At 36.7% G+C, this 18171-nt stretch overlaps 1 protein-coding gene across 8 annotated transcripts in view; it reads left to right on the forward strand.

Annotated features, from left to right (window-relative positions):
• SPAG9 (sperm associated antigen 9) overlaps positions 1–18171 on the forward strand; it is a 140620-nt gene that overhangs the window by 91755 nt on the left and 30694 nt on the right. For 4 of the 8 annotated variants that reach the window (XM_044248661.1, XM_044248663.1, XM_044248665.1 and 1 more), the window contains 8 exons: positions 3562–3683; positions 8039–8050; positions 9749–9806; positions 11472–11624; positions 12205–12256; positions 14133–14263; positions 16395–16451; positions 17461–17634. In XM_044248661.1, coding sequence (XP_044104596.1) covers positions 3562–3683; positions 8039–8050; positions 9749–9806; positions 11472–11624; positions 12205–12256; positions 14133–14263; positions 16395–16451; positions 17461–17634 — 759 coding nt within the window. The remainder of the gene's footprint in view (positions 1–3561; positions 3684–8038; positions 8051–9748; positions 9807–11471; positions 11625–12204; positions 12257–14132; positions 14264–16394; positions 16452–17460; positions 17635–18171) is intronic. The other 4 variants (XM_044248662.1, XM_044248664.1, XM_044248666.1 and 1 more) reach the window with 1 other exon arrangement.

Consider the following 18171-nt stretch of genomic DNA (forward strand, 5'->3'; position numbering starts at 1 on the left):
GGCAGAGAGGGAGAGAGAATCTTAGGCTTAGTGCTGAGTGGCTAACAGAAATTCTAGGTTGGAAAATATTCAGAAGTTTTCCTTCAGAATTGTGAAGGTGTTGCTTCATTATCATGTTGAGTTTTGAGAGTTGCCATTTGGGTTCTTGCTTTTTCATTTATTTTCTCTGGAAGCTTTTAGGATCTTTACTTTATCCCTCGTGTGCCCCTCCCCTTTAAAAATTCATTGATGGTGGTGCCTGGGTGGCTCAGCTGGTTGAGCAACTGCCTTCAGCTCAGGTCATGGTCCCGGAATCTTGGGATCGAGCCCTGCTTTGGGCTCCTAGCTACATGGAGAGTCTGCTTCTCCCTCTGACCTCCCCTCTCTTGTTCTCTCTCTCTCAAATAAATAAATAAAATCTTTTAAAAAATTAATTGATTGTGTGCTTGATGTAGGGGTCTTCTTTTGTATCTTATATGTAGCAAGTTCTTTCATCTGGAAATTCATATCTCCCAGTTCTGAGAATTTTTTTTTTAAATATTTTATTCATTCATTTGACAGAGAGATCACAAGTAGACAGAGAGGCAGGCAGAGAGAGAGAGAGAGGAAAGCAGGCTCCCCGCTTAGCAGAAAGCCCGATGCAGGATTTGATCCCAGGATCCTGAGATCATGATTGAGCTGAAGGCAGCGGCTTAACCCACTGAGCCACCCAGGTGCCCCCCCCCTTTTTTAAGATTTTATTCATTCATTTGACAGAGAGAGATCACAAGTAGACAGAGAGGCAGGCAGAGAGAGAGAGGAAATTTTGTTATTTCTCCTTACTGTTGTCCTTTCTTCTTTCTGGAATATCTGTTAGGTAGCTATTGAACATCCTGGACTAATCCTCATAATTCCACCTCCTCCCTTCTATTTTTTTGTCCTAACTTTCATATGATTTCTTCAACTTTATCTTTCAACCCTCATTGATTTTTTTTTCCCCCTAAACCTTAAGATTACTCTTTATAACATCCTGCTCTTCTTTTGTGAATACAATGTTTAGTCTGAAAAAAATTAGTTGTTGTTGTTCTGCGTTTTTTTTCTATTGTTTGAGTTGTCTCCTTTTTGCTCTGAGTGCTTCTGTCTTAGTGCATTTGTTTTTGGACTCTTTATTTTATAATAAAGACCTTCTTTAAAGGCTGTTTTGCTGGAACTGAAGTAATTGATGCTGATTCTCTGGTTTCCAGCTTTTAACATGTAAATATGGCATCCGTTGTTTAGGGAGCAATGCTATGGGGAGGGCGGTCTGTGTTCTGGAGGACTGGATCTCTCTCTTACTGCTTCTTCTGCTGTCTTTCATCCCAGCCTTCTGTTTTGTGTTCTCCCTTGCATGCATCTTTCTGTAGATTGCTGGTTCTTTCAGTGCCTGGCCCTTTCAGAGGTTCTGGTAGCATGCTGAGTTCCTCTCTAAACGCTAGTGGCTTAGGTTTCAGCTTTTTCTGATTGGTCAAATCACTTTCTCCTGTTTGCCTGTTTTCCATCTTACACAGTTTTGTTCACATTCCATCTGCTACAATTTCTTTTTCTATTCCCTATGTTCTATAGGTGGAAAATGACTATGTTTAGTCCACCACGTTTAACTGGAAGTCCTGTGCAAACTTTTTTTTTTTAAGATTTATTTATTATTTTAGAGAGAATGCCAGAGGGGCGGGGGCAGAGGGAGAGAGAACCCTAAGCAGAATCCATGCTGAGCACAGAACCCTACATGGGGCTCCATCCCATGACCCTGCGATCATGACCTGAGCCAAAACCAAGAGTCAGACACTTAACCAACTGCACCACCCAGCACCCCAACTTTTTTCTATTAATATAACATTAAAGCACGAACATACACATTTCCCCATTTCTTTGCATATTCCATGCTGTAAAGGGCTTATATACACTGTGTTGTAACTTACTTTTTATTATTTATTTATTTATTTGTCAGAGAGAGAGAGAGAGAATGTGTGTGTGCACAAGCAGGGGGAGAGGCAGGCAGCGGGAGAAGCAGGCTCCCTGGTGAGCAAAGAGTCTGAAACGAGACTTGATCCCAGGACCCTGGGACCATGATCCGAGCAGAAGGCAGACATTTAATCCACTGAGCTACGCAGGCATCCCCTTGCTTTTTTAAAAAACACCTCTATATAATGGGTTTCTTTATTTTTTAACTGTAAAGTTAAAAATCTTTAACATTTATGTATATCCATAACTTCTCTCTGACCTATAAATGATCATTAAGGTCATTTCAGCTTTTAGCTACTATAAGAATGCTGCTCAGACCATTCTTTTACATTTGTAATTATTTTCTTTCTTTCTTTTTTTAAGATTTTATTTTTTTAAAGATTTTTTTTTGTTTTGTTTTTGTTTTTGTTTTTTATTTGACAGACAGAGAGGCAGGCAGAGAGAGAGAGAGAGAGAGGGAAGCAGGCTCCCTGCTGAGCAGAGAGCCCGATGCGGGATTCGATCCCAGGACCCTGAGATCATGACCTGAGCCGAAGGCAGCGGCTTAACCCACTGAGCCACCCGGGCGCCCAAGATTTTATTTTTTTATTTGACAGAGAGAGAGATCACAAATAGGCAAGAGGCAGGCAGAGGGAGAGGGGGGAAGCAGGTTCCCTGCTGAGCAGAGAGCCTGATGAAGGGCTCAATCCCAGGACCCTGGGATTATGACCTGAGTTTACTAAGGCAGAGGGCTTAACCCACTGAGCCACCCAGATGCCCCTTGTAATTACTTTCTTAGGACAGGATTTTTGTAGGATTTTTTTTGACAGTGAATTCTTGAATCAGATGGTATTTGTATTCTGAATTTTAACAGATACTATAATTGCCCTTAAAAATAAAATGCCCAGGGGCGCCTGGGTGGCTCAGTGGGTTAAGGCCTCTGTCTTCGGCTCGGGTCATGATCTCAGGGTCCTGGGATCGAGCCCCGCATCGGGCTCTGTGCTCAGCGGGGAGCCTGCTTCCTCCTCTCTGCCTGCCTCTCTGCCTACTTGTGATCTGTCTGTCGAGTAAATGAATGAGACCATTAAAAAAAAAAAAAAAGATTTACAAAAATAAAATGTCCATGCCATTTTATATCCAGACAACATAAAACATGACAGTTAGTTAATCTCCTGAATTCTGAAACTTGGCTGTCTGGGTTTGAATCCTTCCTCTTTCTCTCATTTGCTGGATGATCTTGGGAAATTCCTTCATCTCTTTGGTTTCCTATTCTATAGAATTGGGATAATAGTACCTCCTTTGTAGAGTAGGTGGGAGGATTCAGTAAGGAAATCTAGGTAAAGTGCTTATATAATGTCTGATACAAGGCAGAGTTGTGCTCTGTTAGCTGTCATTTATTGTTTGTGTTTACTGACCAAAAAATAAGCATTCTGTATTTTCTTTAGCAGTTCCTTCTGTGGAGTTTAATGGGAATTCTGTAGGAAACCTTTTCGAAATCTTTTAAAATTATATTTTGTATTAAATGTAAATAACAAGTGGACAATTATTTGCCTATTGTATTCACTTTACACTGTTGATAAAGTCTGTAATATATGTTGATTTGGTTGTGTTGTTTCTGTTGCACAGCACTCCCACCAAAGGCATAGAAAACAAAGCTTTTGATCGTAATACAGAATCTCTCTTTGAAGAACTGTCTTCAGCTGGCTCAGGCCTAATTGGAGATGTGGATGAAGGAGCAGATTTACTAGGTATGATAGCTTATCTGAAGAAGTATACTGTTTTAGAAATATATCTTTTAAATGAATTAATTAAAAATTCCTTTAAAATGTCCCTAACTGATCAGTAGCACACAGTTATTACACTTTCAGGTAATTAATAGGAATGTATTCTTTGAGATCGTAAAAGCTTTAAATGAAAGCGTCTTTATATATGGATATCCCTCTCGTTGAATTGCACTTTAATTTGTATTTTGAAATTCATACAGCACATTTTATTGAATACATGCTATAGTCCAAGAACTGTATTACACATAAGGAACACAGTGATGTATATCTGTGTGTGTGTATGTGTGTGTGTGTGCATCCAAATGTGTGGATGTGTAGATGTATAGATTGATAGGTAGTTCCTGGCTTATAGAGTTCTTTAAATTCTGTTGACTTTAATTAAAAAAGAAAACGTAATACTTGTTTTTTCTGAGATTTCACAGAATATTCTGTTTTAGCTATATAGGGAAGGTAATCATTTTAGCATTTGTGTTGTTGAAGAACAACTGGTTTGAAAAACTGGCTCTTCGTTATTTATCTGGTGACCTTTGCCAAAGAGCTTAACCTCTCCTGGCCTTAGTTTCTTTGTGTATAAAATGAAGGAGCTGGATTCAAGTTTAGGGGTTGAGCAAACTGTGTAGCTCATAGGTCCACACCCAGTGCATCTCCTGTGTGTATGAATAAAGCTTTATTGGAACACAGCCACTCTCATTCATTTACTTATTGTCTGTAGTTGTTTTGGCACATAACAACAGAGTTAAGGAGTCTGTTACAGAGATCCTTTGGCTTACAAAGACTTAAAATATTTACCATCCGACCCTTTACAGAAAGAATGTATAGACTCCTGCTTTAGGTGATCTCTGAAGTCTCTTTGAACAATAATTACATGATTTTGACTTATGTCAGCTTTGGCGTATCTTTTTATAACTTAAGATCTTACAGAGATTGAAAGCCTTATGGCATTAAAAACCCTTGCCTTTGGAATAGATACCAGCCTTGAAGAAATGTATGTATCTATTATGTATCTTTTAGTATAATTATAATACAGACTATAGTGTTCTCAAAAGGTGCTTTTTGTCAATTTTTGTGACTGTGGAGTGGGATTCCTTGCATTATTTTGTGTTAAATTTATTGATTGCCATTAAGTTCTTGAAAGTTTCAAGTATTTTTTGAAGGAAACATAAGTTTTGTCCAAATGGAACTCACAGTCTATCTAGTAAGAGAGATTGAAAGTTTATTATAAATCAGACTTCCTGAATTAGACATAAACTCCCACCATTAGAGTATAAGTTAAGTACTGGAGGCAATTGAATGAGTTTGCATTTCTCAAGGAGGGGTAAAGATTAATTCTTAAGGAACACCCCATTTTTAATTTTACACTTTAACTTTAGTTAACATTAAATTGTGAATGAAAAGTTTCTTTTATGAAACTGAGTCCCTTGGCATATTTGAACGGTAGGTGCAAAAAATGCTGGAAAGAAGAATTTTTAAGTATTTGAATTTATATTCAAATTTATGTACAGTAAAAAATCACTCTTTATGATGGATTTTTTTGACCTTTAACAAAAGCTTGGAGTTGTATAATCACCAGAATCAATATACGCCCCCCCCCAATTCCTGCATCCTTTTAAATTCGGTTTGTATATTCTGCTACTTAATATTCCAGTATTGAATAATATAATTTTTTGAGGTTGGTGATCCCAAACTTTCCTTTTTGTGGAGTTAAGAAGCCACAGAGTACTTAGAAATAATTGTATTCTTTTAAAATCTTGTGTTTTCTGAAAACTTCCATTCTTTAAGTCAGAAAATTAACCATAATGAATAGGTTAAAAGCAAAATCCTAATACTCTGGTTTTCTTTCTAGTTTGAAAATAAGAAATAGAGTGTAAACTAGTGTCTTTTTCCTTTTGTAGATATTGATATATTTATCTCTAGAATGTTCCAGATTAGAAGTTTTTACTATATCACCTTAAGTGTAGTGACTTAGTCCTGCATGAATACCTTTTGGTCAAAGATGGTAAATGAACTTTCCAAGGCACTTAGTTGTTCCCTGGCTTCTCTTCTGTACAATTTCATGATAGTGGTTGAGGAAATGGAAGATAGTGAAACCACCAAAATTATTTCCCAAAGTTCTTTAATTGACTCGGGTTGATAAATACATAGTCCCATTTCTGTAACTCTGTTTATTTCTTGATTACTGTGTTACTGTAATATATTTTTGTAAAACTCTTCTCTTGTTTGAGGGTATACATTTTTGCAATCATTATGCATATATTCCACACTTAGATTATTTTTTCTGCTTTTAATTATATAAAAGAGGTAAAGCCCTCCACACCCCCATTTGTCCTTGTCTCTTGACTTTCTTACTTTCACTGATCCTTTTCCCATTCACTTTAGTCATGTACCTAGAACTTGGAAGGCATCCATCCTCCTATTGGGATTTTCTTTCTCTTGATTATCTTTCTGTATTTTCAACTTCACTATTTTTACTTCTTTTTTTTTTGTCATTTAAACATGTTCAAATCTTTTCCACTTAAGAATGAAAGTACTGCCCTCCTCTTCTTCTGCACCTCTATCTTCAGTACCTTCCCGTACCTTCATATCCTGTCACTCCCTTTCCTTCCATTTCTGGTCACATCTTTATGCAGCAATACCGAGGAGGTATCTGCTATGTGTCTGACACTATTCTAGATGGTTGTGATACATGGTCGAACAAAGTAAACTTCTTGAAAGTGTAGCTGCTTTTAACTGTCAGGATTTCCCCTTTCCCACTTGCATCTCATCCCCATGTCCTCCATATGGGCATTCTTCCCCACACTCACATGTAGTGAAACAGCCTTGTTTACTATATCCAGTGTTCCTTCTCTCTTCTTTCACAGGACTTCTCAGATAACATTTGTCTTTAACACCATCTTTGCTGGATTTCTGTGAAAACAGACTTTTCTGCCTTTGACTATTCTTTTTCAGTCTTTGCAGGATCCTCTTCCCTCTGCCCATCTTTGAGGATATCAGTATTCCAGGCCCGCTTCTTTGTTTGGGAAATCCTATTTGCCCTTGCTTCTAGGCTTTCATGGAAAATAGCTCTGCAGTGTTTGTCTCCTTTCAGCATCTTTTTCTAGAGCCCCAGACTGTTATTTTGAAACAGCCCAGGAGACACCTCTAAGGTGATTTGTAGGGCTTTACATTTGATGTGCCTACAGCTCAGTTCATTATGTTCATTGTTCTGTTCAGGGCTGTTCTTGGTCCAGCAGATACTGTCTCTGTGAATACCTCACCGTCCACTGAGTTCTCCATTTGGAATCTCTCCTTCTTCTCTCAGAAGCAATCACCAAGGCTTCTTTACTCCCTTTTCTTTAAAAAACAAAAATAAAAACTGCATATCTCTTTATAAATCTCCTTGCCTTTTCTTAAATGGCATATCCTCCTATTGGAATTCTGCCTTGATCCCCTAGTTAAAGCTTAGTTGTCCCTGAAATGTATCCTCATGGCACTCATTTTTTTTACTGTGCCACTCTTTATACTTTACTGTAATTTTGTATGTACTCACCTCTCTGGGTAGGCTCTGAGCTCACTGTGGCCAAGACAGCTTTATCTGTTGCTTTCTATTGAGTCTTTAGGACCATAGCACAGCAATTAAGTGAATGGATTGCTAAATAGTTCTAATGGTTTTATTTCCCCTCTAATTCTGTAATTCTTCACCTTTTAGGATTAAAACTCCTTTATGGAAGAATTTGTAAGAAAGCAGTGTACTTTTGAAAAAATGCATGTATAGGTAGATAAAATTGTGCATGCTTTCTCAAGGGATTGACAGATAATTTGGAGGCCCAACTATGAACCTAGCTTGAGCATTGATGCTAAAATCCAAATGAGACTTTTGTGACTTTAAAACCTGCCAGGCAGTTTTTTGCATGTTTTTAATAGTTAAAGTTTCCAAATCAGACCTAAGTTTATGTTTGGTTGAAACCTTGAATAGAAATGGGGCTACCTCCAAGTTATGTTTTTCTTACAGTTATAAGTTAGTTTTTATCAGTACATTTCAAAATGAAAATTTTGGACAATCCTATTGACATATATATTAAATTTATACACGAGATTTTGAGAGAAATCTTCACTGAGAGTGTGTAAACTTTAAAACCTACATTATCAAAATACGATTCCCATAGAATACATATTTCAAAATTTTCTCTTATTTATAATATTTACACTTTATTGTGTTTGTTTCTCTACGTCCTTTAAATTTTATTGTCTCCTCTCATTGAAATAAATGAGCCGAGATCTTGCTTTCTGAAAACAATCTAATTGTGATTCTTATTCATTTTTCTCTTGGGCTGCTTACCCAGGGGAATATTCTGGTGTGTATGCTTTTAAATACTTTACTATTATTGCTTTTTAAGCAAGGTGTTCCTGGCTGCTGTTCTCATGCAATGCTTTCTCATCATTTTTTTCTGCTCAACTTTATTTATTTATTTTTTTGCCTTCCATATATTTTCAGCTTTTATGCTTATCTCCCTATATGCTTGAGAGTTTATGGCAAACATTGTCATTACATAAGCTTCTTTCAACCAATCTAAACCTATTTCTTCTGACTGTATATCTTTATTAAAAGTTAACGTTAGTCAAAAGCAGATATTTCAGCATATCTTGCCAAAATTCATTTTGGAATTGGAATTTGGAAACCTTTTTTAGTTTGTCTTTATTTTCACCCTTTGGAGAATACATAGATGATTAAATAAGCTACTATGTGATATTTAGTTCTTCATGGTAGAAGTACACTGATCTTTGAGAATATTTGAGATAATTATAATACAGACAAAGTATGAGTTCATATGTGAGCATACAATTTTTAGCATTCCTAGGCTGGTTTTAAATTATCTTTTAAGTTATTTGAAATACTACCTTTTAAAAAATCAAGGGACACGTTAACTCCTTTTCCTTATATAGTTTTCTTAGGACTTCCTGTATAGCTGGGTTATATGAATAATATTTCTTCCATTGTATGTAGTTTTTCAACATTACCTTAGGATAAGTGAATGGTGGGTCTTTGCTTTGTTTTGCCTTTTTGTTTTTGTAATTTTTTTGAGATACCTTCCCTAGTGTGTTGTTTTACTTCTTTAGTTTCTTATAAGTAGCAAATTAAATAACTTTCTTCTCCCTAAAGATCATTGCATTGAATCTTGCATTGAATACTCTGCCTTACAGTCCTCATTAAATTATTAAAAGGATTCTGTAAAGTCATAACTGATTATTATTTCAGAGGTGACACTTTGAAGGAAACTTTATATTATTGATTTGGGATTTTCAATCCAATTATTCAGTTTCATCGCACAAAAGAATTGGTAAAGCATTTTTTTAGGTATAACATGTCAGAGAACATCCTTATGAATGGAGGAAATCATCTTAATTTCTATCTTTTGCACATCATTATGCATTAAGTCATAACACTGTGATTCCAGGTGTATTTCATATCATGCATAAAACTTTACAGATTAATAATCTATTTTCATGCTGTTTCTTACATAAAACATTTCTTGTTCTTTGTTTTTGCTTTACATGGAATGCATGGGCTTTAAGACCATAATTTCTTTGGTAAGGTTTCATCTGCATTGGGGTTCCGTCCTTCTTTGGCCTGTTTCTGCCTGTTCTTTCTTAGTAAGACCTAATTATTAGGCAAAAGCCTAAAATACCAGCTGTGATTTGGAAATGATTTCTGATCTGTATTAATGCTTACACTTTTTTTTCCTCTAAATATTTTACTGCTACTTTTTAGAATGTTCGGCAGAAAAGTCTTGATCAATTGAAATAATTATGAGAAACAAAATACAGACTGTTACAAAGAATTGGCTAACAAAATCTTTGGTTTTTGGTGGATAATTGTAATTATTATAACCTATGCAAGTAGATATATCAAAAGAAATTATAGAAAGAATACTAAAGGATAGATACAATTTATGAATTAAAATTTGGGTATCTAGTTTATTATAATACAAATTTATATAATTTTTGATAATTTTTTGAAAGGTTTTATTTATTTTTTGAAATTTTTTTGGTAGGAATGGGTCGTGAAGTTGAGAATCTTATATTAGAAAATACACAACTGTTGGAAACCAAGTAAGTATATACACATTTTTTAAAAGATTTTATTTATTTATATGAGAGAGAGAGAGCATGCAGACACAAGCAGAGGGGAGGGGCAGAGCAAGGGAGAAGCAGGCTCCCTGCTGAGCAGGACCCTGGGATCATAACCTGAGCCCAAGACAAATGCTTAACCCACTGAGCCACTCAGGTGCCCCAGTATACACAATTTTTTCTTTTTAAGATTTTATATATTTATTTGACAGAGACCGCAAGAGAGGAAACACAAGCAGGGGAAGTCAGAGGGAGAGAAGCAGACTTCCCGCTGAGTAGGGAGCCTGATGCGGGCTCGATTCCAGGATCCTGGAATCCTGACCTGAGCCGAAGGCAGATCTTTAACCCACTGAGCCACCCAGGCGTCCCTATATACAGAAAATTTTTTAAATGTATTTATTAAAAAAGATTTTTATTTATTTGGCAGAGATCACAAGTAGGCCCCTATATACACATATGTGTGTGTGTGTATATATATGTGTATATATATAGATATAGATATAGATATAGGCGCTCCTATATACAGAATTTTAACAAGGAATGTAAGATACTGAATTTTCTCATCTAGTCAGCAGCTTGTTCAGTTTAACACAGCATATGACTACAGTCTAGCTCCCCTGTCTTGTTCGCCTTCTCCGTGTGTTTGGTTTGTGTGCATACCTGACACACAGGAGTAAATGGGCAAGAGGACCTGATTTCCCTGCTTTGGTTTTTGCAGAAATAGATTTTCATCTCCTTTGCACCCTACAGATATTCATGTCTTTCTCTTAACCTTCTTGGATAGTTGATACACTTTTTTTTTTTCTTTTCTTTTTTTGCTCTCTCCCTGAGGAGGCCTATTTTATTATCTTTTCTTCTTGGGTTTCTTTAGTTCTACATATATGTTTTTTGATCTATCCCCCGCCCAGCTGTCCTCCATAGCTGACAGTTTTCAGGTGTAATTTGTGGGACCTTAGAACCTCAAACATACGGGAGTCTTGGTTAGTGGGGCTGGTCCTGAGTCCTGTGGAAAAGCGGCCCGGTTCCCTTTGTTAATTTGCTGTGTCAGAGCAACTTTGGAACATTTGTGTAGATCCAGAATAGAATGCAGTTAATGAGGCACTATGCCCACCTATATGCAGAAGAACTAGAGCTATTTATTTTTTCCTAGATTTATTTTTTCCATGGACATTATATCAAAAACCAATGCTATACCTTGGGCAATTGAATTTAAATTAAAAAGAAAAAAAAAAAGAATTTTCCCCCCAGATTTCCACCCCAAGTTTATACCTTTTTGTCATCAATTACTAAAGGTAAAGATCAAAGATAAATTTGTTGACTAGATGATTTTTTTCCCTCTGAGTTTAACAATAGTACCGTTATGGATGCTATTTTGTAAAAAGTTTCATCTTAGTTAATTGTGGTATTTTTGTTAGTTGGTGGTCTGCTCTGCTTTCCCCGTTTATTCTTCACTAAGTGGGAAGAGTAAAAACTTCTATGGTTGTGTGTTTTTTTATCTTTATCTACAAACAACACGGGGTGGAAGATCTTCAAAATACTAAGTTAGTCAGCTTTGATTATGTAGTTACTTTCATCTGTAAGAGAATAAGCTAAAAGACAGGAAGGGTATCCATTTGTAACGATATACGCGAAAAACGTGTTTCTTAGACATGCTTTGAATGTAGTGAAGAACGACTTGATCGCAAAGGTGGACGAGCTGACCTGCGAGAAGGACGTGTTGCAGGGGGAGCTGGAGGCTGTGAAACTAGCCAAGCTGAAGCTGGAGGAGAAGAACAAGGAGCTGGAGGAGGAGCTTAGGAAGTAAGTTTAGGCCTTGGCCACTCTGAACCCAGCTGTCTTTGACGGGTCTTTGCCATTGGGCCACAAAGGGTCACAAGTGTGTCTCCCACCCCCACCCCCATCCCCACCCCCTCTCACCCCACCCACCTCACCCCTGCTGGGCCGGCTCTGCCGCTGGTAGCCTTCTCCAGCCCTAGTGGGTGGCCCTTTCCAGCCATTCAGGAGCAGCAGGCGGTGCTGGGAGGGTAAGGGAGCCTAGTACCCTGTGGCTCTGCTGTAAGCGCACTGTTCTGCTTGCCCAGCCTTATCATTGTCACTTTTTGAGGCTGTCACCATCCTAGTGAAAAAACGTAGAACCTTTCGAAAATTTGCTCATAAGAAAATTAGAAACATTGTTTCCTTTCACCCAGCTTTCTTTAATACTTTTATTTCTGAGAACAGTGCCACACTAATGTTCCCCTAGGTGAAGGGAACTAAATACTCTGGAAAGAGAAGAATAATCATTTTGTGTCAATTAAAAATTTTGACCTACTCTTTCATTCCTTGAAAAGATGAACACAACTCAAATAACATGTTCTTTTTTTTATTTTTCCCCCACCAGAGCTCGCGCAGAAGCCGAAGATGCACGGCAAAAAGCAAAAGATGATGATGATGTAGGTTTATGATGTCAGATTTTTTTCTTAATCCTTTTTGGTTTTTAAGAAAGCTTACTAATGAAGCTTTGGATATAGCATTATAGAAAGGTAGAAGATCCCTTTGTGGTCATGAGTAGGACAGCGCACTCTCCCACGTGGTATCTGGAGGCCAAGCTTTCTGACTAGGTGTGGTGTGCTCATTTTTTTTCTGTGGCTCTGTGCTGTGACCTTGTTTGCATGGTCTCAAGCTCAAGGACTAGCGGCAATATTTTGGATTTCAGTATTATTTGTTTTGTCTCAAATTTTTACTTAGAAATAGGAAAGCTTGATTATAAAAGTTGTTTAATAGTATTATGAAAGTTGTTTAATAGTATTAAACATAAAAAAGATGAATTTTAAAACTTTAGTAATAGGCAGTCAGCTTATATTGTTTTCAACATATGTAAATACAAAAGACTAAATATGAGTTTTTACCAATATAATTAGCATCACAGTACCTGTACAGGGTGCCCTGTACAGAATGATTATTTAATGTCCCTGCAATCTTGCTTTTTTTTTTTTAAATATGTAATACTTGGTACATACCAAAAATATACGTAACATAGGTAAGTTATGAAACATTAATTTATTATGTAATATGTATTATTTGTATGTATATGTATTATGTAATAGTATAATGAATATATATTCATATATAATAATATATAATATATATTATATATATAATAATATAATATAATGAACCCACCACTTAATCTAAGAACTAGAACATTATCAAACATTGAAGCTACCTCCCCTCTTGAAGAGACCACAATCCTGTATGTATAATTTTCTTACCCTTCAAAAAACGGATTTTGTGGGGGCACCTGGCTGGCTCAGTTGGTAGAGCGTGCAACTCTTGATCTTGGAGTCGTGTTGAGTTCAAGCCCCACCCTGTGTCTAGAGCTCACTTAAAAAAAATAATAATAATTTTATCATGTCACACATATATGTATCCTTATAAAATCTGGTTTAATTTTCATTGTTTTTTATTTCATACTTAGAGATCCACTACTTTTACTCAGCATTATGTTTGAAAATATTCAGTTCTTGAATCCTCTGTTGTTTGACTTCCTTTAAAGGAGAGGCAAAGTTGTTGCTGGAGGACAACAGAGGAGGAGGTCCACGAGGGCTAAACTCAGCCTCTTTCTTACTCAACACTTGCAAAACAAAAGCCCTATAATTAAACCAGTCTTCCTCCTCAGAAGAGCATTTAGGAATTACAATAGAAGAAAGCTGACTTGAGCATACTTCTTTGAGTCTTACCACACTCCTATCCTTCACTCTCTCTAAGAAGAATTATAGTTAATACACTTGTCTCCAGCTTGTATTTCCATTGGGTGCCTTGGTACCTAGTCAATATATGTAGATGATGGGTAGTTTGAGATAAGTTAACCCCTTTTTGAACTAAAACTAACTTGTAAAAAATTTCTGAATAATTAGTATTTGTTAAAGAATGTCAACTTAAAATAATGTTGTTAGAGGAACATTTCCAGGCAAGCATGTTAAATCTATGTCAACAGATTAACTTTGTTCATCTTTCTTGGTTTTAGTTCAGAATCTACACTGGTCAAAAAGAAAAAAAAGAATCTACACTGGTCTTTGTATTTCCTTTATACTATGTTCAAATATCTGTATTTCTATTCAGAAATTAAATTGTTTACCTCTTTTCAGTCATAAGTAATTACTAAAATCTCTTTATTGATTTTATTTTTATATTGGGTTGTTTTTCATTAAATGATCCAGCAGATGAGAAATTAAGAAATATTTCAAAGCTTTGATTCTGCTAAAGTTTAACAACACCAAAAACAGATATAGGCTCCCAGAGTGATCTGCAGTGTTCTTTTTGTTATAGAGTGATATTCCCACAGCCCAGAGGAAGCGATTTACTAGAGTAGAAATGGCCCGCGTTCTAATGGAGAGAAACCAATATAAGGAGAGATTGATGGAGCTTCAGGAAGCTGTTCGATGGACAGAGATGATTCGGTTCGTACGAGATGTGCCTCTTGGCGCTTTTCTAATATTGTTTCCTAGGTTTGAATAGTCCTTCACTTAGAACTGGAGTCCAGTCTTGGGGATCCAAACCTCGTACTCTATTTACTAGGAAATACTTTCTGAAATAACACTAGGAATTAGGGACAGTATGTGTGATCAAAATGAGTGCCTTTTGTGGGTAAAGGGCGCTTGGAGAATGTTTCCATGACCTCTAAAAGGTAATTACTATTACTTAGGAATGATGGTCTTTTTTTGAAAGAATATAGAAATTGACACTACTTTTACAGTAATGCCAGAGAAAGATACGAATTTCACGTGCCACCCAGAAAACTAAGTCATTTTTACTCTGTGTCTTTATGTAAAATACTCTTGTCCAATTCCCTGCCCCCACCCCCTTTCTGGCTGTTTATACAAAATGTACTTTCCACGGACATCTACACTGATCTGATCTTAGATCTCATCTAATGCTGCCATCTAATGGCCATATTCTCAGTAACAGGAAAAGCTCATGAAATGTTCGTGAACTAGCTGCCCCCGAATTTGCCCATATTTTGAGTTTGGATTCCCATGTCAGATTTACCAATAATAGTACAGATACACTGACACATTGTTTTAAAGATTATGAACATATTTTTTAACCTCCGACTTTTACTTTGCAATCACATTATTTATTTAACTGTATGTCCTTTACTAGTGTCATACTAGAATGAAAGTACTTTGTATAGGACATTTATAATTTGCTAAACTTGTAATTGCTGCTGAGAAGGAAGGAGATCAGTATTCTAATCTTCATTAATTGGTCAAGAAGCTAATGTACTAAGAAGCTTGTTCTTAACTCAGACATTTAATGGATTTTACATAAATAATAAATATTTTAAAAATGGACATGGGGTACCTTGGTGGCTTAGTCAATTAAGCCTCTGACTCTCAGCTTCGTCTGGGGTCATGATCTTGGCGACATGAGATTGGGTTGTGTCATCGGGCTCTGTGCTCAGTGGGGAGTCTGCTAGAGATTCTCCCCCCACCATCTCTCTCAAATAAATAACTAAATCTTGGGGCGCCTGGGTGGCTCAGTGGGTTAAGCCTCTGCCTTCGGCTCGGGTCATGATCTCAGGGTCCTGGGATCGAACCCCACATCGGGCTCTCTGCTCAGCGGGGAGCCTGCTTCCCCCTCTCTCTCTGCCTGCCTCTCTGCCTACTTGTGATCTCTCTCTGTCTATCAAATAAATAATTTATAAATAAATAAATAAATAAATAAATCTTAAAAATTGAGCTATATAGAGGGGCTTCATTTTCTTTCCTTTTTTCTTTTTTATGATTGATTTATTTTAGAGAGAGAAGCACAAATGGGAGGGACAGAGGGAGAGGAAGAAAAATCTCAAGCAGACTCCACAATCCCACAACACTGAGATCACAACTTGAGCTGAAACCAAGGGTCAGATGCTCAACCGACTGTGCACCCAGGCTCCCCAACAGGCTCCACTTTTCATTGCTATTTTTGATTTTAGCAGCCATGTGGTAGTCCACAAGTGGAAAAAAAAAAAAAAAAGTGGTGTCGTGGTGTGTCTTTTTTTTTTTTTACTTTTCCATTGAATTAAAAGATGTTTTCAATTTAGTCCTTTAAAAAAATGTGAAGAGTGAGCCCTGATAATGAAAGCAGAATCCTTTCTACCTTACTAAATTAGTTTGGAGCATCTTATTTCTGAAATTTTCTTGAACTACCTATCAATCCAGTTTATCCCTTTCTTTGGTCATCTTTTCAGTAGTGGAATGTATTAGTCCTATGAAAAATGACCCGTCAGAACAGTAAAGGTACAGGTTATCTTAGGAGAGCTGGAGCATGAGGACGTTCAAGACCTTTATGTAAAGCTAAGGATTGACAAGACAATATTCTGACAAAAGGGAGAATATCTTTTCTCCTTTATTGAAGATATCTCTCTTCAATAAATTTTTTTTTAAATATTTACATTCAGGCATGTTGGCTATTTGTTCAGCAGAGATGACAATCTTGTCTTGGTCAGTGGACTGAGCTCTTCGATGTGTCCTCTGTTCTTCAGATAAAAGTTAAAACATCTCACTGATAAAACATTTTTTCTTTCTTTGTTTTTCTTTTTAAATATAGTGCATCAAGAGAAAATCCAGCCATGCAGGAAAAAAAAAGGTCAAGCATTTGGCAGTTGTAAGTATCTAAAAACACATAAAGACATTAAAGAGCATTTTGAGACAAGATTATAGTCAAAATATTTCTGAGAATGATTTTGTGTCTCCTTTCTTTTTAAAATTTGGAGTATATAGCTAAGTTGAACTTTTTTCTTTTTGATATGTAGCATGCCAGCTCGGTAAGGCTATTCTTGAGGACAAACATGCTGTCGTAAGCTGCATCCTATTGCTTATGCACTTGGTAGAACCTTCTGCTAAATTAAATCAAAATTATGGGGAATTATTCAGAGTGATAATTACGTGGATCCTCAGTAAATAAGTTATATGGATTCACCGGTTGTGTGATTGTAAGGAACTTTGCAAAGTAAAGCATAGAAATTAATGTCTGTAGGTTTGAGTAGTGAGTGTGTTTGTGTGTTTCAGAGTTGAATTATGTTCATGCCGGAAGAACTGCGTACTTACTATACTTTAAACTTACCCTTTTTGGTGAATCTGCTATTAATAGAACTGTTAATTCTTTTAAGTGGATATGAAGGTAGATATATAATTTGAGCTTAATGAGAAAATGTATAAGATATGTATTAAAATGATAGTAAGTGTTCCAGTACTTACTACTTTTAGAACTGGCAAACTAAGCTTCTGTTCAAACCATGCAGCTATAACCTTGCTGTTTAACAACTACTTACCAAGTAAGAGCTAGGACCCATCTTACTCCTTCATTACAAGAAGTTCCCTGTACTTCAGCGTTTCTTCCTTTCATTATGTGAATTGCTAATTAAAGTGCTAGGATCTGCCATTCTAAGCAATAGTTCCTCTTTCCTGAATGCCTGAGTTTGGCTGTGAGTTATTGCTAAGGATGCAGCGTATGACTACAAAAAATCTTTCTGCCAGTTCCTAACTCATGGCCCTTTAAAAGCTCTCTGGAATTTATAGAAAGTTATGGATTGATTTTTGTAGTGCATGTAATAACACTCTCTAGTGGGTGCTCTCTCTTGCTCTCTCTCGCTCTCTCACTTTTTTCTTTTTAGTTTCAGCCGACTTTTCAGCTCCTCAAGTAATACTACTAAGAAGCCTGAACCACCTGTTAATTTGAAATACAATGCACCCACCTCTCATGTTACTCCTTCTGTCAAGAAAAGAAGCAGCACCTTATCTCAGCTCCCTGGGGATAAGTCCAAAGCCTTTGATTTCCTTAGTGAAGAGTAAGTATTTTGCAGACTAGTGGTTATGCTCCAAATAAGTTAATAGTTCAGAACATTCTTGCCCCTTATCAGATCAGTGGTAAGGTGCCCATAAGTCTATAAAGAAGCCATCTCTGTAATGTGACTGCCTACCTTTAAGTATTTGTAGTCAATATCTTTTATGAACATTGCATTTCACAGGTTTCATAAACAGAAGAAGTTTTCTTTGTTGCTGCTCAATAACACTGATGAATATTAGCAAAATGTTAAAGGCCTATATAAGCCCTTATCCTAAATGTTTGAACATTTCCTTTGGTGTCAGAAGTTGATTTTCCCTCCTGACTCTGCTGCACATTAGGTGAACATGAACTTGGACAAACTAACCTCTCGCCCTAGTTTCTCTGGCTGTAAATTGAGGATAATAGCCTGTCTCAGAGGCACTAGGGTTAAATTACCCAGGGTATGTAAAGTGCCTGACACACAGATTTGTTAACTAAGACGTACACAGCAGGTTAGTTCGTGTTTCTGTCTTCTGAAACAAAGCAGTGGTGTCCAGAA

Source organism: Neovison vison, chromosome 5 (assembly GCF_020171115.1).
Source record: "Neovison vison isolate M4711 chromosome 5, ASM_NN_V1, whole genome shotgun sequence".
In the NCBI taxonomy this organism is placed as follows: domain Eukaryota; kingdom Metazoa; phylum Chordata; class Mammalia; order Carnivora; family Mustelidae; genus Neogale; species Neogale vison.